Source organism: Nycticebus coucang, chromosome 12, assembly GCF_027406575.1.
Source record: "Nycticebus coucang isolate mNycCou1 chromosome 12, mNycCou1.pri, whole genome shotgun sequence".
NCBI classification, from domain to species: Eukaryota; Metazoa; Chordata; class Mammalia; order Primates; family Lorisidae; genus Nycticebus; species Nycticebus coucang.
The window spans coordinates 62,408,480-62,435,065 of NC_069791.1; the positions used below are offsets into that span (position 1 = coordinate 62,408,480).

Genomic DNA, 26,586 nt, shown 5'->3' on the forward strand with positions numbered 1-26,586 from the left:
GAGCTATGATGATGCCACAGCACTGTACCCAGGGCAACAGAGTGAGACTCTGTCTCAAAAATGAAACAAAAAACAAGAAAAGTAATACACACAGGTAGGGAGGTGAAGCATGGCGGAGGTGGAAGCCATGGGGAGTCCTCCAGCCCCCCAACATCCCAGGTCCTCTTTCCAAGGCCCCTAGTGGGGTCTCCCAATTATTCTAAGCTCAGAATACAACTATAATGTGCAGAATGCATTGGGTGAAGGGCTGGGGACTTGTGTTATAGGGGAAGGAGGCTTTGCTCCTCTCTTTGCTAGAAAAGTAGATCTGGAATGAGTTCTGAAATTTGGTTTGCTTTTTTTTAAATTATTATTATTTTTCTTATTTTCACATATACATGTGTTCATTGGCTTGCTTGTTTTTGCATAATTAGATGCTTGGGTTTAGTGAAGGGTGGTGTAAATTTGCTCCTGGCTTCTAACTCTTGGAGCCCCCAAGAATGAGTGACTGAAACTTCCAGAGGGGCTTAGGGCCCTCAGAATTATTAGCCTATTAAGGAGGGATGGCAGATGCCCTGGAGTGTGAGGTAGGGATCGGAAATGACATGGTTTCAGGAATAGGTTCCCCACAGGGCTGAGATATACAGGAGGTAGGGGTGGGGGCAGGATCCAGCATCCATGAAGGTCATGGGAAATGTGGGAGAGGCATCTCCACCCCTGCTGCCTGATGATAAACTTTGTCAGGACTTAGGACAAATCTGCTAGGCTTTCTGGAGCTGAGGGTGAAGGGGCCAGTTGGGATCTGGGCTTCCCTTCAGGTTCCTTGACCAGGCAATCTCATGTCGTGGACAGCAGCTTTGGTACGTGTCTGGAATGAGGGTGTGTGGGATCCAGGATGCTGTGATTGGGCTATTGGGATTTAGACTTAGAGTCTAAACATGAGTACCTTCTTTAGAAAAAGAATCTCTGAGTTAACAGATCAGATAAATAGATGGATAATATTAGGTCATTAAATATGAAATGTTCAATTTTGGATCAAAAGTTTAGTTTATTGTCTCTCAAACAAGAAGCAGTACAATTAATCAAAGCATTCACCTAAACCAGTGATTTTTAACCAATGTGCCATGAAAATTTTTATTTAATTAAAATAATTAATTAAATTATTTTCAGGCTCCGTGCCCGTAGCACAGTGGTTATGGTGTCAGCCATATACACCTAGGCTGGCCAGTTCAAACCCAGCCCAGGCCAGCTAAACAACAATGACAAATGCAACAAAAAAATAGCCATACATTGGCTTAATATGTAGCTCGTTGTGGCGGACGCCTATAGTCCCAGCTACTTGCGAGGCTGAGGCAAGAGAATTGCTTAAGCCCAAGAGTTTGAGGTTGCTGTGAGCTGTGACGACACAGCACTCCACCGAGGGTGACATAGTGAGACTCTGTCTCAAAAAAAAAAAAAAATTATTTTCAAAATAATTGAAATAATTATTTTCACAAGAAAGATATCCTTTTTTTTACTCTTTTTTTTATAATCAACATAATTTAAATGTGTGGTGGAAGTTTAAGTAAAGGTTCAAGTGTGCCATGAGATAAAAATGATAGAAAAACACCGGATGAAACTATCAACACAGTTTTGCCATCTTATTGGTAGCCTGTGTATGCCAGCAGCAGAGAAGCCTGGAGAGTGAGTGGTGATGAAATCACAAAAGGTGTTTTCCACAGCTTGTTGGAATATTGAATTGAATATTGAAAAATTGAACATTTTTCCTTACAAGAACTAGCAAAGACTAGAAGAAATGGTAGTCAGTTGGTGCAGGGTCCGGTGAATACAGTGGATAACAGAAAGTTTCCAATTTCAGCTTCTGTAATTTGAGCAGCATTGTTTGTGCAACATGTGGTCAACCATCGTCCTGCAAGAGGCGTCTGTCTCTACTGACCAAGTCCGCCTGCTTAATCACCAGCATCCTCATCATGTCATCCATCTTGTTGCAGCAGACACCTGCTGGAATCAACTGACCAGGTTTCATGAAGCTATAGTGGATCATACCACACTGGGTCACTAGACAGATATCATTAGTTTTTTTTGGTGAATATTTGGTTTTAAACTGTGTTTTAGCACTTCATTTTTATCAAACTATTGTTCCAAATCCTTGCAATTACCAAAAAGAATCCATTTTTGGCTCACGGTTAAGGCTCTGGCCACGTAAACCGGGGCTGGCGGGTACAAACTCAGCTCGGGCCTGCTGAACAACAATGACAACTACAACCAAAAAATAGCATTGTGGAGGGCACCTGTAGTCCCAGTTACTTGGAAGGTTGAGGCAAGAGAATCACTTAAGCTCAAGAGTTTGAGGTTGCTGTGAGCTGTGACGCCACAGCACTCCACCCAGGGCTACATAGTGAGACTCTGTCTCAAAAAAAAAAAAAAAAAAAGACTCCACTGTTCACCTATGAAATTGGCAAAAATACAGACAGATCACATCCAATGCTGGTTTTAACAGAAGGAAATGAATATGTGGGAGGCTTTTAGACACTACATCTCAACCCTCCAATCCTCCATTTCTTTCTAAGTACGTATCCAAGAGAGACAGCCACACGTGTACAGAAATCAACATACAAGCACACTGCAGCAAGTTTTCATGGATAAATGCTGGGAACAGGATAAACAACAGTTAGCAAGCACGGCTAATGAACCTGGCTAATGAACAATACCCAAGAGTGGAACAGAACAAGGTAGATGCGTATACACTGACTTGGAAATATCTCCAAAATGGCATGTTAACAAAGAATACTAACTATACAAGAAAATCTGATCAATTAGACTCTATCAGAATTAAAAACTTCTCTTCAAAGGGCATTGTTGAAAAATTAAAATTCTAGCTACAGACTTGGAGAAAATAAATTTGTAAAACAAAAACCAGATAAATGTGTACAGAATATACGCATGTATAACTCCCAAAACGATATAATAAGAAAGTAGCCCAATAACTATGAAGGAGATAATTCATACTTCATCCAAGATAATTTATGAATGGCCAAAAACATAAATGGTAGTTAAAAATCACAATGAGAAACTACACGTTTTACATAAGTGCAGTTTACAATATGCCAATTACACCTCAATAATGCTGTTTTAAAAAACTACATGCAAAGTGGTAGTGTGGTGGCGTCTTGGAAACTGGTAGCGCTTGCAGCATGGCTGACCAACTGACTACAGAGCAGATTGCAGAATTCAAAGAAGCTTTTTCACTATTTGACAAGGATGGTGATGGAACTATAATAATAAATGGAACTGGGAACTGTAATGAGGTCTCTTGGACAGAACCCCACAAAAGCAGAGTTACAGGACACGATTAATGAAGTACTTGCTGATAGTAATGGCACAATTGACTTCCCTGAATTTCTGACAATAATGGCAAGAAAAATGAAAGACACCAAGAGTGAAGAAAAAATTAGAGAAGCATTCCGTGTGTTTGATAGGGATGGCAATGGCTATGTCAGTGCAGCAGAGCTTCACCATGTGATAACAAACCTCAGAGAAATGATCAGGGAAGCAGATATTGATGGTGATGGTCAAGTAAACTATGAAGAGTTTGTACAAACGATGACAGCAAAGTGAAGACATTGTACACAATGTATTAAATTTCTTGTACAAAATTGTTTATTTGTATTTTCTTTGTTTGTAACTTATCTATAAAAGGTTTCTCACTACTGTCAAAAAAATATGCATGTATAGTAATTAGGACTTCATTCCTCCATGTTTTCTTCTCTTATCCTTATCTTACTGCCATCATCCTGAAACCTTATTTTAGAAAATTTATCAAGTAACATGTTGCATGTGGCTTACTCTGGATACATCTAAGCCCTTCTACACATCTAAACTTAGATGGAGTTGGTCAAATGAGGGAACATCTGGGTTATGCCTTCCCCCCCACCCCGTAGAATGATCTTTATCTAAAAAGTTCAAAACAATCCTTATACACTGTTGGAGGGACTTCAAATTAGTATAACCTCTGTGGAAAACAGTATGGAGATTATGCCTTTTTTTAAAGTAGTATTTTTTAGGAACTGTCAGCATGTAGTTGTTGAAGTGTAGAGTTGTAACTCTGTGTGGACTGTGGACAGTCAATAATATGTACTTAAAAGTTGCACTATTGCAGCTCGGTGCCTGTAGCTCAGCAGCTAGGGCACCAGCTGCATACACCAGAGCTGGAGGGTTCGAACCCAGCCCGGGCCTGCCAAACAACAATGACAACTACAGCCAAAAAATAGCTGGGTGTGGTGGCGGGCGCCTGTAGTCCCAGCTACTTGTGAGGCTGAGGTAAGAGAATCGCTTAAGCTCAAGAGTTTGAGGTTGCTGTGAGTTGTGACGCCATGGCACTCTACCAAGGGTGACATTGTGAGACTCTGTCTCAAAAAAAAAAAAAAAAAAAGTTGCACTATTGCAAAATGGGTGTATCATCCAGGTACTCGTACACTATTTTTTTTGTACTGCTGGTCCTATACACTTTCTTTTATTGTTACTTGCTTTTAAACTTTGTTTAGCCACTTAAAGAAAATCTGCTTATGGCACGACTTGCCTCAAATCCATTCCAAGTTGTATATTTATTTTCCAATAAAAAAATTACAATTAAAAAAATAAAAACTACACACAACATAAAACACAACTACACCCACGAGAGTAGCCAAAATTTAAAATCCTGACAATCCCAAGTATCAACAGATCTGTAGAGCTGCTGGAACTCTCATACACTGCTGGTGGGAACACACAATGGTACACCCACTTTAGGAAACAGCTTAGCAGTTTCCTTAAAATTTAAACATAGGCTTATCATCCAATCCAGCAAACCGAGAAGAAATGAAAGCATAGAAAGACTTATATACAATGTTCATGGCATATTCCTAATAGTCCCACACTGGAACAACTTAATCAACATCCACAAACTGATAAATGGATGAGCAAATTTGTGATAATTTCATGAAAGGGACTATATGCCACAAAAATGAAAGAACACCGGGGATAACGTGTTTAGTGGACTGAAGTGGAAGGGGAGGCCTCACCCAGCTCGCCCAAGGTCTCAGCTCTCCCACTGTAGGATGACTAATCAATCAGTAAATCCCTTTGAGAGTCTATCCGTTGACAACCCAGTATTTAGTAGTCACTAAGTAGAAAATAAAGACAATGTAGGAAGCAGGGTAGAATTCTTCTAAGAAAAACAATCCAGACTCCCAGAGAGCTGTCTATAAAGACTGGCAACCACTCCTCACCAAGAGTTTAATGACAAAAAATCCTCTGACAGAGCAGTAATATTTCTCAGTGCAAAATACCATTGGTATGAAGTATTTTGGCTCTCCAGGCCAATTCTCCAGGCCATAAAGTTCACAACCTCATCTGATGGTTTTATAAAGCTGTAGGCTTAATGCTCATGAAATTCACATCTAATTTTCAGGATTACAAAGAAGTAAAGAGCCATGAGGCAGCATGGTCCAAATTGAGTAGTAGTTTTGCTTCCTGTCTATGTAAACAACACCCCCACAGCCCTGAGCGCTGGTGGTGCAAAGTGACAGCCTCCCTCAGCCTCGCTGTCCTACTGGGCAGCTTTCAGTAAAGCCCATGGAAACACAAGGAACGACAAAGGTTGCCCTTGGGAATTTGGAAACCAATCAGCCTAGTGATGGCACATACGTTCTGAAGGGAAAAGTGGCTGTTACCCTTCCAAGTGTTACTTGTCAGAGTGCTCTCCAGACCACCATTCCTAATGCAGGGCAGTGTGGTCCACACATCTGAGGTCTTCTCCATCAGCACGGCCAGCACTGACGGTAACAGCAGCTGCCAATAGCACTAGGGGTATTCCTTACACAGTGCTGCACCATGCTGACACTGCGCACGGCTAAGATAGCTGCTAGACAGCTACACAAAGGGGTGAGGGCCCTGTTCTCTGCTATATGCTCTGTAAGGTAGCCGGAGATAGGAAACCCAACAGTGAGTCTCTACTCTATTGAGAGCTGGCTGGGTGACCTCTCCCATCACCTCATCTGTAAACAAGCATAGCACCATGCCTCAGCTCCTTGGTACCTCAGGGACAGCAGAGACACTTTTGTAAAAGGGAAAGTGCTTTGCAAACATAAGGGACTCTTATTAATGAGGGGAAATGAGACAAGTTCTGCTAGCTGCAATTGACTGAGAGCCCAACTTCCATGCGGCTCGCCCGACTCTTGTTTCCAAGCAGCCACATGGCACTGTCAGCAGCAGAAAGGCAGCCAGTTCATCAGAGGCGCCATGGCATTACAGCTCTCAGCAACCTCAAACTCTTGGGCTCAAATAATCCTCTTGCCTTAGTCTCCTGAGTAGTGGGGACTACAGGCGCCCTCCCCACACCCAGCTAGTATATTTTTAGAGACAGGGTCTTGCTCTTGCTTGGGCTGGTTTTGAACTCCTGAGCTGAAGCAATCTACCCACCTCAGCCTCCCAGAATGTTAGGATTATAGGCATGAGCCTGGAGACAGAACTCTTAATCGCAGGCTCAGCAGAAAGGGTCTAACAATGAAACAGAAAACAGACCCTGGGCTTCCTGAGACCCCTAGAGCATCAACCCAGAGGAGGGACGGTATACAAACTCCAACCCAGCAGCACCAGGAACCTCTTACACAGCTGGACTGTGGGAGGGAGAACAGCAGGTGCAGGTCCTTTCTAAGAGCTAAACAGACTCAGTTACTAAGACCCTGGAAAGGCACTAGGAGCCATGCTTCCTCCTGCCTGGGGCCATCACAAATCACCAGCATCTCCAGCATTTCAGACGTCAGGGCTGTGGGATGCTGAGGGGAGCTAACAGAGCCAGGGAAAGTAAACTCTGAGGTCCTGACTGCCTAGGGCCAAGGAGCAGCCAGATTTCACACACTCCAGACATAGAGCATACCCAACCCCCAGCTTCCCGCACCAAGGCCTGGGGGGAACTTGAGCTCTATGGAAACCACTCCCCAAGGGCGATGAAGTTTCCATCACTTGGGGACGCTTCCACAACCCTGGCAGAGCATAGAGTGCTTGTGCTGTGGGAAGTGGCTGTACAGGGCCCAGAAATGGCCGTGACCTGAAGGCTCCCCAGATGGACATTTCTGGGAAGACAACACAGTGGCCCAAGTAAGGAAGGAGGCTTCTCCATTCTCCACTGTAGATCCCAGAGGTCCACCCAGGAGCCTGTGCAGGACAGGGAAGGCAGGCAGTGCAGTACTTTTCCACAGCTCCTCTGGGTGAGGGACAACACTGCTCTCTAGGCCTTGTCGACCTACCCTTCTTGAATACTTAGGTTCCGCTTTCAATACTTTTCCTTTAAAAAAAATGCCAGACACCTCTTTTTAATAATTTTCCATGAGAACCAGATAGTGAGCAAACAAATACTTTTATTAGCAGAGACCAGGAAGAAGAGCCTCCTTTCCAAGGGGACACTGGCTCCCAGAAATGAAAGGCGGGGCTTTGAGACACAAGCCCCTGAGTCTTAGTACTGAGTCACAAAGATCAGTCTGAAATCCTCCCAGGAGCCTGGAAACTATCCCCAGGGTCATGTGCACTTTTCAGAAGATCGAACAAAAGCCAGCTCCTTTCAGAGGGAATGTGGCTACCGACCTCTGCTGGCCAGCAGGGCTGCTTAAGTCCTCTCCTGGGCTGACCCCAGTCCTCTTCCCACAGCAACTTCCTGCTCAGCTGGGAGCCTGCAAGTAAGCTTCAACACACCCTGGCAGGAAACTCAACAGTGCATGTGAATTCACCAGTAACTATATGTTACAAAGCAAACAAAAATCTAGGCATCAGAAGATGGACTAGAGGGAAACACCTAAAATGCTTTCTCCTTTCCTCTCCCCAAATTCCTTTTAATCAACATGTATTTTAATAATGAAAAACTACATATTTTTAAAAATTACTTGAACAGGGGCAGCGCCTGTGGCTCAGTGAGTAGGGCGCCGGCCCCATATACCAACGGTGGCAGGTTCGAACCCGGACCCAGCCAAACTGTAACAAAAAAATAGCCGGGCATTGTAGCAGGTACCTGTAGTCCCAGCTACTCAGGAGGCTGAGACAGGAGAATCACCTAAGCCTAAGCTGGAGGTTACTGTGAGCTGTGATGCCACAGCACTCTACCAAGGGCAACAAAGTGAGACTCTATCTCTAAAAAAATAAAATAAAATAAAAATTACTTGAACATAAACAAAAAAGATACACAAACCTACAGCACTATCTAGCTTAGGCAGGAGGCTCTGCCCACATTTACTTACCACAACCCAACACTGTTTTGGGATCCTACCAGTGACCAGCAGCCTACAAACAGAGGTCAGGCAAGATGATTCATTAAAAAAGGAAATCTACGCAGTGGCTCACGCCTGTAATCCTAGCACTATGGGAGACTGAGGCAGGTGGATTGCTTGAGCTCAAGAGTCCAAGACCAGCCTCAGCAAGAGCAAGACCCTGTCTCTAAAAAATAAAAAGTAGACAGGTGTTATGGCCAGTGGCTGTAGTCCCAGCTACTTTTACAACAAAACTAAAAATGTCCAACATGAGAAGGTGGAGCTGATTTTAAAGAAACTGGAGGAGCCTAGAAAATGCAGGGATATGTCGAGGAAATGGCCTGAAAGCCAAGTGTGACTGAGCTCTGCAAGTCGGGGTGGGCTGAACCACTCAACAAAAGCTCAAAGAGCTCTCAGAAAAGCAGTTTCCACCTGGAACCTAGAAACCAAAAAGAACTCAGACAACTGGAGTACAGTGGACGAAGGAAGAGTACCAGGTAGCTAGCCTGAGGGGGACAGGAATTCCACAGGCTACTAAGCAAGAGCTGGAATTCAGAGTAAGACCCTGGTGAAACATGGACTGTCTCCTCCTGGGCAGAGGAGGCAAAGTGCTCCAAGCTCAAGCAGCTGCCAGACCTCAGCCTTCAGCTAAAGAGAGCCCAGGACAAGCTGGGCTCCTGTCTGGCAGTCCCCCTCCCAACTCATACCCTTTGCCTGACCCCTAAACCCCAGCTCCTGCCCTGCTACCAGCCAGATGTGCATTCTCTCACTTGGTCCCCCAAAGCTCAGAGCTGCCTTGTTGGCTGGAATCCAAGCCATCCACACCAGCAATCATCAGCCTGGGCACGTGCCCTGAGGGACAGGAGGCTCTGCAAGGAACCTGCAGCATGGCTGTCTCAGGACCTCCACGCCTGGAACTCTGACTGCACACACAATGATGCTGAAAATCATCCTGAGTAAAAGACCAGAGTGGCTGTCCCCCCAGGCCTCTCTATATAACAGCCCCTTCCTCATTTCATCAAGACACCAGCCACCCTGAGTCTTACTATGGCACACCACCCCAGGGCATAAAAACCTTAACACTCTGGCATCTTATAAAAGTGAACAAATATAATAAGCCAGCAACAAATCCTTGTACAAGTCAGGCGGTTTACAATTCTTTTTTCCAAAAAACTGAAGAAAGACCTAATCAAGATGCCATTTAATGACAGATCTTTACAAATAAATTTTGATAGTACGTGCCAAAAATCACATAATGATCTTAAGAGTTCTTGGAATTAAAACAACACTGCTGCATAAAACTTCCATTCCCACTTACTATTTATGTGAATAAGGCTATTCAACACTTACACCTAATGCCACATGATAATGCCATTATCATTATGTGATGTACACATAATCAAATTTTACTTTATGTTGAACAATTTATCAAATATGTACTCTATTATGCTTTTTTGGTCACCTGCATAACAGATATTATAAAGATGATTCTTCAGTATAGAAGAAAAATTTTAATGCTTAGAACTGGCTAACAAATTTTTTTTTTTAATTTTAAAATTTAAATGTATATACAACTTTTATGGTAAATAAGCATTATATGGTAAGCAATAAAGTACTTTCAAAAATAAAAAACATAACTTTAAAAAAGAGACTGTTCATGTATTTTTTTTAAGTGCATGATGGTGGTTATCCAAATCACAATGTTATTCATAATCCACTATATAGTTTTAAAAGTGATGGCAACAAGTAATTTTCGAACTCCCAATATTCGTGTTATGCTACACACAAACATTTCTAGATGTAGATTTCTAAAGCAGATCTCCAGGCCATGTTACTGCATGCGTCCATGTGATGGACCGTCTCCCTTCTATTTGCCAAGGTGTCCACCCCACTCTGCCCCTTCCCAAAAGCACCACCAAATGCCCAGCTGCAGGACCCTCACCCCCTGGGTGCCTCCACTGGGCCAATCTAGACTGTTAAATTCTCCCATAAAACACAGCATCCACAACAGCAGTCTATATATTTGGTTGCTGAAGAAAGGTAGTAATGGTCTTCCAACCTAAAATGTACTGAAATTCTTATTTGCCCACAGTTGCTTTGAGAAGTAATGAGAGTGTTCATGTGCAATGTGTCCACCCTCTGCTCCATCAAGATGGAGACCAGCAATCGGAGCCCTCCCTCTCTCCCTCTGGGTTAGGTGGTTAACAGAGCAGAACCCGGGAAGGGGCAGGCGAGTGTCGCATGGGCACCTGCGGCAGCCTTACCTCCAGGTGTGTTTCCTCTTGGCCTGGAGAGGCCTCAGGTGTCAACAATGTTTCTTCTTCGGGTGATGCCTTCTTCAACTTTTTGTTTTTTTTCTCTGTCACTTTAGGAATTTTTCTCTTCTGTTTTGCCATCCTGCAACAGAGAAACTGAATTGTTAAACTCATAGAAAATAAAAGTTCTTAGACCTAAACAAAGAGACAGAAAGTACTTTGCCACTGTAGAAGAAACACAAAAGTAATACAGAAAATATGCAAAATATAAAAGTTAAAAGAAAGTCAAACCCCTAGTTTTATCACCTATGGACAACCAACTTAACATATGGGAGTATATTTCCTTTCTTCTTTCTGAGTGTTTTTATTTAACATAGCTGCCTGCAATCATGCATACAGTATATATATGTATATATATATATATATATTCTGTGTTTCTAATTTAATATGAATACAAAGCTTTTACAATTGAGAGATGCCATTTTTAGTGATAGAATCATAATTTTCCAAAGGTGAAATCTGTTCATTCCCTAATTATGAAGTATTTTGAATTATTTTATTTTCTACTAGTATGAACTAACTCAGACTCTGCATCAACTAGGGAAGCCCTGGCACTATTTGACCCATCACCAGGACACCTGGACCACAGTGAGCCCAGCATGTCTCATCTGAGAGTGTGAGAATCTCAGATGCCCTTAATGAGGTCTATCTTCTCAAGCACAGCGGTGTCTAGAACTCCATGCACAAGACAGAAGTGAAGTCCATGAATTATAAAACCAATTCCTTTCCAGGACTGTGATGAAGGAACCAAGAAAAATGATAGGAACCTGGACACACACTGGAAGAGTCAGGGCAGAGAGCCCTAGACGTGGTAGAGGGGTGTTGGCTACTGCCACAGGATATCAGCAGGGCAAGTGGTCTTAGGAAGAACTAGGGGGAGCTAGGCCATTTTCTAATATAGAAGAATCAGGACCTGACTAGCCTGCTACTGCAGGGAGCAACAGCAAGAGCAGGAAGAGGCCTCCCCCCGCCCCTATGCTGTCCCTCTCCCTCCCCTACCCCATCCCCCTCATTCCCCACCTAAACTCACACCCACCCCACACCACCCCTCACTCACCACCAGCTCCCAATCTCCTCTGCTACCCTCACTGCATGGAACCTAAAAAGGAGCTGAAAACGGAAAAGTATTTTGCAGTATCCCGGTAGCTTGATGGGTGCCTCCCACCCTGAGTATAAAAGGTGCTCCTGGCGCTGAGGTTATCAGTCCACACACACACTCTTGTTTGTTACACCTTGTCTCTCTAGAAACAACTTATACATTGACAAAGGATCAAATCAGAGTAAACCAATAAGGTGAAATCCCACTCAGAAATTAAAATTAGACACAAAGTGGAAAATACAGAATACTTTGTATATATAGCCTTACCCCATTTTGTTTATAATACCGAAAACAGCAATAATACTAGAGAAAGCATACAGACACACGTAAAACTATCTTAAAGGATACACAGATAAACAAAACCTTTCACCTTATTTGTACCTAGGAATCTAGGAGTTGGGATTATAGTGACTTTCTTTTTTTTTTTTTTTTTTTTTAGACAAAGTCTGGCTCTGTTTCCCAGCCTAGAGTGCTATGGTGTCATCATAGCTCACTGCAACCTCAAACTCCTGGGTTCAAGAATCCTCCTGCCTCAGCCTCCTGAGTAACTAAGACTACAGGCACCAGCCACAATGGCTTGCTAATTTTTCTATTTTTAGTAAAGACACGTCTCACTCTTGCTCAGGCTGGTCTCGAACTCCTGAGCTCAAGCAATCGTCCTGCTCAGCTTCCTAGAGTGCTATATATATTTTTTATAGCTGTTTTATTTCATTTTTTTTCAAGGTTAAATGCTTTAAAAATGAAGATTTTTCTTTAATAATAGTCTTTTAAATTTTAATTTTTATAAGGCCTACTAATATCAACTTTTATTCTGACAAATTTTAATTTCATTTTCTTTATCCTGAGTCCACCCCAGTAGCTTCATTCCCTATAATCCAGATTTTTATATAGTCATGTGTCACTTAACCTGAGGAATCACTGGTAGACAATTTTGTCATTGGGCAAATGTCAGAGTGGACTCGTGTGATCCTAGATGACAAGCCCACTGCACATTCAGACTGTGCTATGTAGTACAGCCATTGCTCCTGGGTTGCAAACCTGCACTGCAGGATGGTACAGCGTGTTACTGTGCTGAATGCTGCAGACAGTTGTAACATTATGGCAAGTATCTTGGTGTCTAAGTAAATTGAAACATAGAATAGGCACAGTAAAACACTGCATTATAAAAAAAAAATAAAACAAAACACTGCATTATAATCTTATGGGTGTACTGCCACACAGGCAGTACATCATTGATGTCATTGTCAAATGTCATTATGCAGCATACCCTCCGTCTACATTATATGTGCTAGTAGATAAAAATTTTATACATTTATACATGTTAGAGGTGCTTTTGAGACTGAGTGTGTATGGGGGTGGGCACACAGACCCAATGCCTTCTACCTTTGACACCAGAATGTATTCTGGAATGATGTTCAAAAATATAACTCATTCCTTCAACAAATATTTACTGACAGCCAACTCAGCAGCAGGCACCATGCTAGATGCTGAACACACAGCAAAAATGGGACAAACAAGAGCCTTGACCTCATGGAGCTCCCCTTCCAGAGAGAAAGACAAGTCATACTTTTACCCAGAGAAGCAGAATGATGTAAGCCCAGTGTGACAAGAGACTCCTAAGAAATGAGAGAATGTCAGGAGGCCTCTGCAAGGACCAGAGCATAACCGGAGTAGACAGTGTGAGCCAGGGAGATGTGTGTGATGCAGCAGGTGCAGAGGTCCTAAGCCCGCAACTGCTGAGCGGCCAGGTGGGTAGGAGCTGAGAAAGACTCCAAAGATGTGCCAAGGCTGCACGTGTCCTGAGCAGAGCCTCCTGCCCTCGCACTCACTGTCTCAGCCAGGTGTCCCTCTTACATGCAAACAGACTTACCAAGACATACGCCTCCCCCTTTCCACAGGGACAAATGGGGAAACCACACCTCCAGGCATGGTGTTGGCATTATGTATGCGCCTGCCTGCCACTCACAGTCCTGCTCCCCACACAGTGGCTTGCTGCTGTTCACTGTTACCACCTCCAGGATGCATTCCACAGGCCAGGAGCTGCTCCAGGCAGCCAAGCACACACCCGCATGGAGCTCACATTCTCATGAGCAAAGACAGAGATAACTACTGTGCAAAAAAGTAGTAAGAAGAGGGATCCTGGATAGTAGCAATTTCAAAAAGGTCATAACGCAAAGGGCTCAGAAGCAATGAGCACACCTGGTGCACAAATTTGGGTCTAAATACCACTCTCTGTGAGAAAAGAGCCAGGGGAATACAAGCCCAGCCTGAGGTTCCAGGGGAGGCCAGAAACTAAGGAACACTTAAACAGCAGTGGGTCCCAGACCAGAAGACAGGCTCCCTCTGCTCCGGATGGGGCTGTCACTGAATATACCACACTGAAAGAATATTACCATTATGGGCCCAGGACATTCCTAACTCCATATTCTTTAATTAAGCCTTATCTTTAAAAAGTATCTGAAGGCAGAGGCCACAAATTTCAATTACCAATGTAATAAGAAATCTCAAAAGAACAAGAGACTGTTGACACAGGGACTGTGAAAAGACAAAGGACTAAGTCAGCCAATTACCTTGTGAGAGAAATAAGAAAAGTTCAGCTAATATTTACATACCAGTTACTATAAAAGTTAAGTTAAATCTGTGTTCATTCTGTAAGTTACCATTAAAAATGTAATCACTAAGTGTATTTGCTAAAAAGAAGGAAAAGAATTTTCCATATTATAGAATGTTTCTTTTAATGGTTTTAAGAGATAGTGACTCACAGCTTTTAGACAGTGAATGTTTGTTATAGAAAATGATTTTCAACAAGGGTGCCACAATTCAGTGGGAAAGGTCAGTCTTTTCAGACCATGGTGCTGGGACAAATGGTTATCCACATACCAAAGAATGATTTGGAGCCCTACCTCACACCATACATAAAAATTAACTCAAAATAGATCAAAATCCTTAATGCAAGAGCTAAATAAAAATCTTAAATGAAAACAGAAGTAAACCTTCATGACTTTTGATTAGGCAATGAATGTTCTCTTAGATATGACAGCAAAAACATAAACAGCAAAAGAAAACTAGATAAGCCAGGTGCAAATGGCTCACGCCTATAATCCTAATACTCTGGGAGGCCGAGGTGGGAGAATTGCTTGAGCTCAGGAGTTCAAGACCAGCCTGCGCAATATAGTGAGATCCTGTCTCTACTAAAAACAGAAAAACTAGCAGGGCATAGTTTCCATCTCTCACTTCTGCCCATGACCCTCTAGCCAATTTCCAACAAAGCATCCAAAATGACTTTTAAATTTATCTAAATCAGGCTGGGCACTGTGGCTCAAGAAGAGCCCTGTGTTACAGACATCTGACTGACAGGCAAGTCACTTATGGAGGCTATTAATAGGTAAACGTACCTGCTCCAACTTCAATACAAATTCAACTTAAGCGCTGGGTACAGTGGCTCTCACACCTGTAATCCTAGCACTTTAGGAGGCTGAGGCAGGTGGATAGCCTGAGTTCAGGAGTTCAAGACCAGCGTGAGCAAAAGCGAGGTCCCATCCCATTAAAAACAGAAAAACTAGCCGGTGTTGTGGTGGGCACCTATGGCCCCCGCTACTCAGGAAAGCTGAGACAAGAGGATCTCTTGAGCCCAAGAGCCTGAGGTTGCTGTGAGCTATGATGCCATACTGCTCTACCAGGATGAGAGTGAAACGCTGTCTTAAAACAAAGACAAATTTTTTCAACTCAAGAACAAACCTACAGAACCTATCTTGTTCATAAGCCAAGGACTGCCTGTATTTGGTAACTGGAAGAGATCTGGAGGGAGTAGGGGATATTAAGAAAGGTAATCATCCTAATAATCATCACTAAAATCAGGATGTATTGAAAACGCACCATCGGCCAGGCCCTACTCTCACGGCTTCACGCACATTAGCCACTTACATCCTGTGCCAATGAGGTTAGCACATAGCTGAGGAAACTGAAGCGTAGCCATCAGAGTAGGAAGTCAACAGACCAAGCCCCAAATTGGTAAACAAAAACCCTCAATGAAAAAAAACATTTAATGTAATATTTAGAAATACAAAAGTAATTATAGTCAGAACAGCTAAAATAGTAAACTAAACTTGCTTCTGAGGAGCAAGAGAGGGCGGGAGGGCTTGACTCCTGTTTATAAGTCTTCTAGTACCATTTGAATGTTTTAGTTATCTACACACATTTCTTTTGAAATGGGGTCTCACTCTGTCTTCCAGGCTAGTGGCTTCATCATAGCTCACTGTAACCTCAAACTCCTGGGCTCAAGTGATCCCCCTGCCTCAGCTTCCAAGTAGCTGAGACAACAGGTGTGAGCCACCATGCCTGGCTAATTTATTTTTTGTAGAGATCAGGTCTTGCTATGTTGCCCAAGCTGGTCTTGAACTCCTGGCCTGAAGTGATCCTCCCACCTTGGCCTCCTAAAGCTCTTTGCTAACATGACAGGTTTTAAAGTGTCATTTTTTTTTTTTACATACAAGTTTTTTTTTTTTTAGTTATGTTATACAGTAATGAGCAGAGAATGATAAAAAGGAAATTATCACGCCCTGCTAATCAGAGAATAAATTGGTACAGCCTTCCTAAAAGGTAATTTTACAGCATTTATTAAGTGCTTTGGTCCAGTAATTCCACTTCTAGGAATTTATCCTAATGAAATAATCACAGAGATTTATATGTAAGAATGATAGTAGGAACATTATACGTTACATTAAAAAACTGAAAACATCATAATTGTCCAAAAATAGCAATTGACAAATGAATGCCTCCCTTATGCAAAGGATACTCCCACACGTAACAAATAACCACTGTATCAGAAAACATTCAGTCACATGAGTAAGTGCTCATGATACGACAAAAACTGAAAAGACAGCGTATATATCTACACCTGTATAATATGACCCTTCTCTTGTAAGAAAAATTATATAGCAGAGTGTGATGGCTCACACCTGTAATCCTAACACTCTGAGAGGCCGAGACAGGCAGATTGTCTGAGGTCAGGAATTTAAGACCAGCCCAAGCAAGAGCAAGACCCCATCTCTAAAAGTAGCTGGGAGTTGTGGTAGGCACCTATAGTCCCAGCTACTAGGAAAGTGGAGGCGAGGGGAATCGCTTGAACACAAGAGTTTGAGGTTGCTGTGAGCTATGCCATGGCACTCTACCCAGGAGAGAGTGAGACTCTGTCTCACAAAAAACAAAAAGGGCGGCGCCTGTGGCTCAGTGAGTAGGGTGGCAAGACCGAACCCAGCTCCAGTAAAACTACAACAACAACAAATAAAAATGATAGCCAGGCATTGTGGCAGGTGCCTGTAGTCCCAGCTACTCAGGAGGCTGAGGCAAGGGAATCACCTAACCCCAAGAGCTGGAGGCTGCTGTGAGCTCTGACCCCATGGCGCTCTACCAAGGGCAACAAAGTGAGACTGTCTCTAAAAAAAAAAAAAATTATATAAGAATTTGCACAAAGGAAAAAATTAGAAGGAAATGCATTAAAATAGTAACTTTTCTTTTTGAGACAGTCTCGTTATGTCACCCTCAGTACAGTGCTGTGGCATCACAGCTCACAGCAACCTCAAACTCCTGGGTTTAAGTGATTCTCTTGCCTCAGCCTCCCAAGTAGTTGGGACTACAAGTGACCACCCCAACGCTGAGCTATTTTTGTTGTTGTTGTTGTAGTTATCATTATTGTTTACCAGGGCCAGGCTGGGTTTGAACCTGCCTGCCTCAATGTATGTGGCTGGCACCCTAACCACTGAGCTATGGGCGCCAAGCCTAAAATAGTAACATTTTAGTCGGCAGGAGTATAAGAATGTGTTTATTTTTTTCCTTATACTTTGTAATTTCTACAATAAAAGAAGATACTAGCTCAAATGTTCAATGAAACTAACAGAGGTCAGACAGCTAGGGGTAGAGAGAGAACTGGTCTCCGTCACAAATGAGGACAACTGCAGGTCTTTAAGAAACTCTACAGGACCTTAAAAAATAAATCAGACTACAGGAGAAAAAAAAAATCTGTATTTAAACCTGAAAATAATCACCCACGGCTGCAGCTGTGGCTCTCACCCAACACATCTTAAGTGACTTCTGCTGTGATCTGGCCAGGTTTGAGGGGCACCTCCCAACTCACAGGGCAAAGGCTCACCTCAAAAATGGGTCTGGGCCCTCACATCCCACACACCGCTAAGAGTTCCTGCACCAGGACTGTGGCCTTGCCCCATCTACACTGCTACTCACTGCAAGGCCGCAGTTCTGACTCACCTACTTTGAGGAGCAGCCTCCCTGGCCTCTGCCACTCTTCTCACTGACTCCACTCCCTCCCACCCTTTCTCCCTCCTGCGGCCATACTACACCTGTCACTATAATAACTCCAAGCCCACCATCATTTCAGTGCCAAGCCCATTTTCTGTCTTTCCAGTTCTTTCCAGCTACCCACCTCTAGGCACTCCGGAACGATCTTTCAACTCCAGCAAGAAGTGCATCCATTGATCCTATGTTTTAATGTCCCTAATTCCTCTCTGCTCTGATTTCCACAGCCCAGCATTACAGTCACTCCTTTACACATATACTCTCAGCTCCCTTGCACCTCTCTCCCTTCATGGTACCTGCCTGGCAAAACCCCAACTCCAGCCCCTACTCCTACCTGCCCATGTCTACTCCAAGCCTGGAACTTCACATAGCTGAGGAATCCACAACACTAGGCTGATAGTTTCAGTTTAAATTCAAAACCAGGCTCGGCGCCCACAGCACAGTGGTTATAGCACCAGTCACATACACTGAGGGTGGCAGGTTCACACCCAGCCCAGGCCAACTAAACAACAATGACAAGTGCAACAAAAAATAGCCAGGCAATGTGGCAGGTGCCTGTAGTCCCAGCTACTTGAGAGGCTGAGGCAAGAGGATCGCTTAAGCCCAAGAGTTTGAGGTTGTTGTGAGCTGTGATGCCACAGCATTCTATCGAGGGTGACTTAGTGAGACTCTGTCTCAAAAAAAATAAATTAAATAAAAATAAAAAATAATTCAAAAGCACTACCCTCAGGTCTTTAGTGCTACCTGGCAGTTCCACTACATTTCTCTACTGGAGCCCCTCTTCCAGATTGATTCACCCCTTCACCTCTCCTAATCCCCTAAGCCTCCAACATCTCCTGATTCTGATTCTGCCTTCTCATGGATGACTTCAGTTCCTGATCACTGACAACAAGAAATAATCAGACGGAATCTGCACAAGCTCCCACCACATCTACCCATCAACCAGCACATCCAAGCTCCTACCCATCAACCAGCTCATCCAAGCTCCTCCTGTTAGCACCAGGTCTCCTCCCTCCTCCCACATCCCAAGGGCAACAATCTAAGCCAGGGGTTCTCAACCTATGGGTCGTGACCACTTTGGACTGTATTAAAGGTTCACAGCATTAGGAAGGTTGAGAACCACTGCTCTAAGCAATTTCCTCCTCTCCCATGTCATGAGCTCTTCCATCAATTATGATCTCCCACATCTTCAAAACTCTCTCAACTCTACATGCCCTTTAATGTACAGTTTCTCAGCTCCCTTCTGCAGCAAAATCCTCAAGAGTTGTCCACCTACACTGTTTCTAACTCTTTTCCTCCCCTCTCTTGTGTACCTTCCCCCATCAGCCTTCTGTCCCAACCACTCTATCCCAGTGACACCCAGGTGGCTCAATCCCACTGTGGATTTTCACTACAGAACTTAATCTGACCTGACGGCAGTGTTTGACAGTTGATCCCTCCTCCCCTCTTGATAAGTGTTTTTCACTTAGTATCCAGTACAGATAGCACACCTACCCCTTGATCACCCTGACCTTGAACACTGAAGGACTCCAGACTTAGTGCTCAGCCTCCTCATTCCCTCAGTAATTTCATTCAGTCACGTGGTTCCAAATATCAAATAGATGCTGACAACTTCTAGCTTTTTCTATTTAGAGGTCTCTTCATCTTTTTTTTTTTTTTGGTCGGGGCCAGGTTTGAACCCGCCACGTCTGGTATATGGGGCCGGCGCCCTACTCCTTTGAGCCACAGGCATCGCCCTAGAGGTCTCTTCTTTTTTCTTTTTTCAAAACAGTCTCACATCGTTGCCCAGGCTAGAGTGCCATGGCATCATCATAGCTCACAGCAACCTCAAACTCCTGGGCTTAAGCAATTCTCTTCTTTGCTTCAGGTTTCCAAGTAGCTGGGACTACAGGCACCCACTACGATGCCTGGCTAGTTTTTTCTATTTTTAGTAGAGATAGGGTCTTGCTCTTGCTCAAACTGGTCTTTAACTCCTGAGCTTAAGCAATCCACCTGCCTCAGCTTCCCAAAGTGCTAGGATTACAGGCGTGAGCCACCATGCCTGGCTAGAAGTCATTTCTTAACACTCTACCTGAACTACACTGCCAACTCAACCATATATATATACACATATATAACTATATATACATACATACCTCACCTACACTTGTATCATTTCAAACTTCGTATGTCATAATCAAGCCTCCTGAGCATCTTCCACAAACCTGATCTTCTCAGTACCTGTCCTCACAATAAATAGTTATCTGATGAAATACAGATTTTAGCTCGAACTTAAAATCTTCATACTGGCATGGCGCCTGTGGCTCAAGCGGCTAAGGGGCCAGCCACACACACCTGAGCTGGCGGGTTCGAATCCAGCCTGGGCCTGCCAAACAACAATGATGGCTGCAACCAAAAAATAGCCGGGCATTGTGGCGGGCGCCTGTAGTCCCAGCTACTTGGGAGGCTGAGGCAGGAGAATGGCTTGAGCCCAGGAGATGGAGGTTGCTGTGAGCTTTGACACCACAGCACTCTACCCAGGGCAACAGCTTGAGGCTCTGTCTCAAAAAAGAAATCTTCATGCTATCCACAGCTCCTCCCTTTTTCAACCTTATGACTCACCACTAAATCCTGTTGGCTCTATCTTTGAAATACATCTACAATTTGACTACCTTTTACTACCTCTACCTTTAACATCCTGGTCTAAGCTATCACCCACTACTTAGATCATTCACAGCTTCCATCTCTCACTTCTGCCCATGACACTCAAGCCAATCTCCTACAAAGCATCCAAAATGACTTTTAAAATACCTAAATCAGGCCGGACTCAGTGGTTCACGCCTGTAATCCTAGCCCTCTGGGAGGCTGAGGCGGGTGGATTGCCCTGAGCTCACAGGTTTGAGACCAGCCTGAGCAAGAGCAAGACCCCATCTCTAAAAAAATAGCCAGGAGTTGTAGTGGGTGCCTATAGTTCCAGCTACTGGGAAGGCTGAGGCAAGAGAATAGCTTGAGCCCAAGAGGTGGAAGTTGTTATGATCTATGATGCCATGGCACTCTACCAAGGGTGACAAAGTGAGACTCTGTCTCAAAAAAATAAATAAATAAATAAAATACCTAAATCAGGCTGGGTCAGTGGCTCACGCCTATAATCCTAGCGCTCTGGGAGGTCCAGGTGGGTCGACTATTTGAGCTCAGGAGTTTGAGACCAGCCTGAGCAAGAGAGAGACCCTGCCTCTACCAAAAATAGAAAAATTATCTGGGCATTGTGGCAGGAGCCTGTAGTCCCAGTTACTTGGGAGGCTGACGCAAGAGGACTGCCTAAGCCCAAGAGTCTGAGGTTGCTATGAGCTATGATGCCATAGCACTCTAACCAGGACATCCAAGTGAGACTTTGTCTCAAAAAAAAAAAAAAATCTACATCAGCCAGGTGCAGTGCCTGACACTTGTAATTCTAACACTTTTGGAGAGGCCAAAGCAGGAGGATCACTTTGCCTGAGGTTCAAAACCAACTCAGGAGAGTAGAAAGACCCATCTCACAAAAAGTAAAAAGTATCCAGGTTGGTGACGATGAACCTCTAGTCCTAGGTACTTGGGAGGCTCAAGGAAGATCACTTGAGCCTAGGAGTTGAAGGTTACAGCTAAAGACAGCACCACTGCACTCCAGCCTAAGCAACACAGCAAGACCCTGTCTCTAATAAAAGAATAAATAAACAGAATAAAATACCTAAGTCAGATTATGTATCATCTCTATTCAAAAACTTCAGAAGGTTTCTCCTTCCACTTAAGAGGAAAAGTCAAAGTCCTCGCAGGCTTTTTAAGACTGGGGCCTCACCTCCTCTTTCACTCTCTTCTGCTCACTTGGTCCCAGCCACACTGGACTCCCTGCTAGTTCCCCCTGCACTGGATGTTTCCTCTACCTGGAACTGTCCTCTGGTGCCTCCCTCCTACACCTGTTCCCCTCACTCTGTAGGCCCAATTCTGATCCTTCTCCATGATGGTGACCGCGATGTATGTCTCTTGCCTCTCCCCTGCAGAATGCTGGCTCACTAGATCAGAAGCTTGTCTCCACTCCACTTAACTGCTGTCGCCCCAGCGACTTAAAACAGTGCAGACACACGGGAGGAATCCAATGAACGTTTTGTAAATGAATGAATGAAAGATGAAAGGAAATGCAAAGCACACTTATGATAAAGTGAGAGCGGAAATGCCTGGCATGACAGCTAAGGCTTAACTCGCATCTACATAGGAAAACACCGTGGTCAGCGCCACGGCGAAGGCCGTCCCACGGACCTAGAACTAAGCTACGCCTTCAACTGGACAACACTGGGTGCGCAGAAGGCGGACGCCGAGTGTTGGGCCTCAAGCCCAGCCAATCACCACACAGCACCGCGGACCGGCCAGCCGAACCCTGTTCCACCCCGCGCACCCACGTGGAAGGGCCCGGAGCCCCACGGACACTCGCGGGGGCCCTCCCAGGGCTTGGGATCACCGCGGCTCCCGGACCCACCTTGCCACCGCCAGGCCATCGCCGGCCACTGGCTACCTTATCACGCACCTACCTGCGCCCACCGGCACCAGCCCAGCTGCGTCCCGGACGCCGGCTTCCGGCAGAGCCCCGCGCCTGGGGTACTCGCCAGTCCCGCCTTCGAGAGCGCAGCGCCTCCCATTAGTCGAGGCCTGCCTCTGTCTAGTCGCCGACCAATGGAAAGCGGTGGCCGTACGGGGGCGGTGCCTTGCCCGGGCCCGGACTGATGACGCCATGTTCGGGGGCCCACTGGTTGCTAGGATAGCAGCGGGTTGCCAAAGCAGCGTGCCTCCCCTGGCACGTACGGGCGGTGAGGCTCCGGCCACCAAGCGCCAAGGAGGAAGTGGAGGTGCCTGTGGAGTCTGGGGGATGCAACCCCGACCTGTGCTCTCGGGGCTGCCTGGCAGGCAGGAGCTCCGAGTGAGTCCCTCAGCGAGAGTCCAAGGCGCTGAGTTTGAGAGCGCTCTCAGGCCTTCTAACGATGGTGTCAAACCTAATGTTGAACTTCAAAAAATCAGAATGCAAAGCCGGGAGTGGTGGCTCACGCCTGTAATCCTAGCACTCTGGGAGGCCGAGCCGGGTGGATTGCCAGAGCTCAGGACTTCAACCCGTCCCTAAAAATAGCCAGGCACTGAGGCGGGCGCCTGTAGTCCCAGCTACTTGGGAGGCTGAAAGCAAGAAGACTGCCTGAGCCCAAGAGTTTGAGGTTGCTGTGAGCTATGACACCATGGCACTCTGCCAAGGGTGACAAAGTGAGACTCTTGTCTATAAATAAATAAATAAATATCAGAATGCAAAGCATGGGTGAGAAAAAGAAAGAACTGTTATCTGGGCAATGCAAGTCCTCTTAGTTGTCAAGCCTCAGGAGATTAAAATGAGACATCACGTCCTACTTGCTAGTTTGAACTGTGCATACATCTCTTGAAACTGCTTTCTGTTGCCACAAGTTGCCATATATTGGCCTGATAATGCCACACAAACCCACACTCTATAGTTCAACAATGTGTATGTAAGCAAGCACACTAATCAATGTTACTTTTGTAAACCAGTGAGAATTTTTTTTTTTTTTTGGTTTTTTTTGGCCGGGGCTAGGTTTGAACCTGCCACCTCCGGCATACGGGACCGGCGCCCTACTCCTTGAGCCACAGGCACCGCCAACCAGTGAGAATTTTTAATGAACAACCTTGTACCAACCCACTCCCTGTCCTCCATGTTTGCCTTTAAAAAGCCAAAAGTGGCCAGGTGCAGTGGCTCTCACCTGAAGTCACAGCTACTGGGAAAGCTGAAGCAGGATGATGGCTTGAGCAGAGGAACTCAAGGCTGCAAAGAGCTATGATGAGGCCACTGCACTCTAGACAGGGCAACAGTACAAGACCTTTCTAAATAATAATAATAATGATGATGATGAAAAAATTAAAAAATAATAATGCACTTGTAATTGCTGCTTATTGGAAAGTATTGACAGGACAACTTGAATCTATGCTTCTGGACTGCAATCCTCAAGCTTGGCCCAAATAAACTCTCTACTTATGCCAATTTTGCCTCAGCTTCTTCCTCTTAGATTGACAATACTAAGAAATAAAAAGGGTAAGTACTGTTAAATATTTATGATTTGTATGCAATTTTAAAAAGTCAACAATATTATACACTGTGTGCAAACATATACTAATGTAGGAATGGCATATCCACAAGAACTATAGTTCAGATTAGTGGTTACCTTTAGGTAGGGGGTCCAGGATGGAGGTAGGGCGTCTCTCTATTGCCTGTGTGTGTGGTGAGATATCATGATTCTCAAAGTCAGTGAACCTTTTGTTGTATTCTACATTAATAAGTCTACAACAGCTGCATATTCTTCAAATGATTTACATATATTATTCTGCTCATCAATGACCTTTGCTAACTGAGGGAAATGTTCATCAGAAATTTCCTTTAGAAGAAATGTCTTGAAAAAAAGATAGTTTTTTCCCAAATGCTAGCATTTTTTGGCCACATGATATATAGACTTAGTTTTACCTTGCCAAAAAATACTCAAGTTGTTTTGATTTGACATGATCTTACACAGAAATGCTGCATTCCTAAAGAATTTTTTTCAATATTTCACATTGCTGTGTGTCATTGGATTTCAAAAATAATAATGATGATGATAATTCATATTGCTGATTCTGGTCTCCATAAAATGTAACTATCTGTTCTCAAAGAGATAAAGTTTTGGCTAACACCTCTCCCTATGATAGCCAAGAAACTTCAGAATGATACCCCAAATCCACACATAATACCTCATCTAATACCTCATTGCTCAACTGTATCATGTTACAAAACTAGCAATGTGGTGTTGCATTTTCACAAATATAAGTAATAATATTACAACTTGTCACAAAGTGTCACTTGAAACAGTAGCTTTAACACAAAGATTTTTGCTGATGCAAGATGCAATGAAAAGAAATGAGAGGGCTGGGTGAGGTGGCTGACATCTGTAATCCCAGCACTTGGGAGGCTGAGGTGGGTGAATTGCCTGAGCTCACAGGTTTGAGACCAGCCTGAGTCAGAGCAAGACCTCATCTCTAAAAACAGCTGAGCATTGTGGCAGGTGCCTATAGTCCCAGCTACCTGGGAGGCAGAGGCAAGAGAATTGGTTGAGCCCAAGAGTTTGAGGTTGTTGTCAAATATGATGTCATGGCACTCTACCAAGGGTGACAAAGTGAAAGTCAGTCTCATAAAAAAAAAAAAGAAAGAAAGAAATGAGAATATTTGAAGCTGTTAATATTTAGTAATTTCTTTTATTTGTGCAATAAATCCTTCATGTTTTCCTGTCAGGGAAGGTGCACTATCTGTATGTACCATCACTAAATTTACCAAATTCAGTCCAACTTAACATTAATCTTAAAGGTTGTTGAAATATCTATTCCCTATGTTCTGTTCACAAGAGTGCCCAAAGTGAGTAACTCTATGTAGCAAAGAAAATCTGGTATGACCTGAGTGAAATATAAAACCTGCCCATGGGCAGCGCCTGTGGCTCAAGGAGTAGGCGCCAGTCCCATATGCCAGAGGTGGCGGGTTCAAACCTAGCCCCGGCAAAAAAAAAAAAAAAAAAAAACCTGCCCCAAGTCAGTAGTATCAATTGATTCATAAAAAACAATTGAATAATATATATTTTCCTTTTGAAGTATTGCATGAAGTTGTTCTGCAAAGTTGGAAGGTAATTCATGGTTCTGATCAGTTATGGTTCCCCTTGAGAAAGGCAGCTGTTTGTACTTTGAAACGCTGTTGGGGTCTAAGCATCCTACAACTTTGACAATGCATTCTTCCACAATTTCTGCATCACTGAATAGCTTCCCTTTTTTCCCGAATATATAAGCTGCTTTACAAGTTCCTTCAGCGGTATCACTTCCAGGTGTTATTGCTGGTTTTTATTGTTTGAAAGAATTGTCTTTGCTTTTGCTTTTCATCTTTTAATTTCTACAGTACGGCCTTTCACTTCTCTTGCTCTAATTTAAAATATTTGTGGTCCTTTTAAGGGTTATAATGCTGATGAGCATTGAATTTCTTTTGTGTTGATATTGCAGTATCACAAAGCAAGTGGATTTCATCTTGTCTTTAGCAAAAACATTGTAATAATACAATCCCAAATCCTCACTTAAAAAAATCTATTTTCTGGGCGGCACCTGTGGCTCAAGGCGTAGGGCACCGGTCCCATATGCCGGAGGTGGTGGCGGGTTCAAACCCAGCCCCGGCCAAAAAAAAAATCAGTTTTCTTCCTTCAGCGTTCTCTTGGTCTTCTTTGACGATGGGCTGTTAAACCGACAGAATTAGTAAATACTCTTGAGCTGTTCAAGTATTCACAAATTCTACTTCAAATAACAACATAGTACCACTGTCAAAAGCTGGTAACAGACTGGCATACTTGACCCCCTTGCCAACTAGCCTTGTGTGGTAGCAACGCTAGTCAGGCGGAAAAGTTAGAACTAAACAGTGGATATAGCAATGGTCAATTTGGCTCTTATGGCTTATTAATGTTCTAATTGTGCTGGCCACTCGAGAAGGATTATTTTGTTGAAACTTATTTTGTTCTTTGGTATTTAAAATACATATGTTCATTTTAAA

General features: G+C 43.9%; 1 protein-coding gene and 1 pseudogene across 3 annotated transcripts in view; one reads left to right on the plus strand and one right to left on the minus strand.

Moving 5' to 3' along the window:
• The window catches only part of C12H7orf50 (chromosome 12 C7orf50 homolog), a 145,255-nt gene extending 122,604 nt beyond the window's left edge, over positions 1-22,651 (minus strand). The window contains exons 1-2 of one of the 3 annotated variants that reach the window (XM_053555290.1): positions 22,520-22,651; positions 10,520-10,652 (exon numbers count right to left, since the gene is read on the minus strand). In XM_053555290.1, coding sequence (XP_053411265.1) covers positions 10,520-10,651 — 132 coding nt within the window. In that variant the 5' untranslated portion in view covers position 10,652; positions 22,520-22,651. Of the gene's footprint in view, positions 1-10,519; positions 10,657-22,519 lie in introns of those variants that run through there. The other 2 variants (XM_053555294.1, XM_053555296.1) reach the window with 2 other exon arrangements.
• On the plus strand, positions 3,120-3,597 carry LOC128561280 (calmodulin-like; annotated as a pseudogene).
• Positions 22,652-26,586: the final 3,935 nt, after the last annotated feature.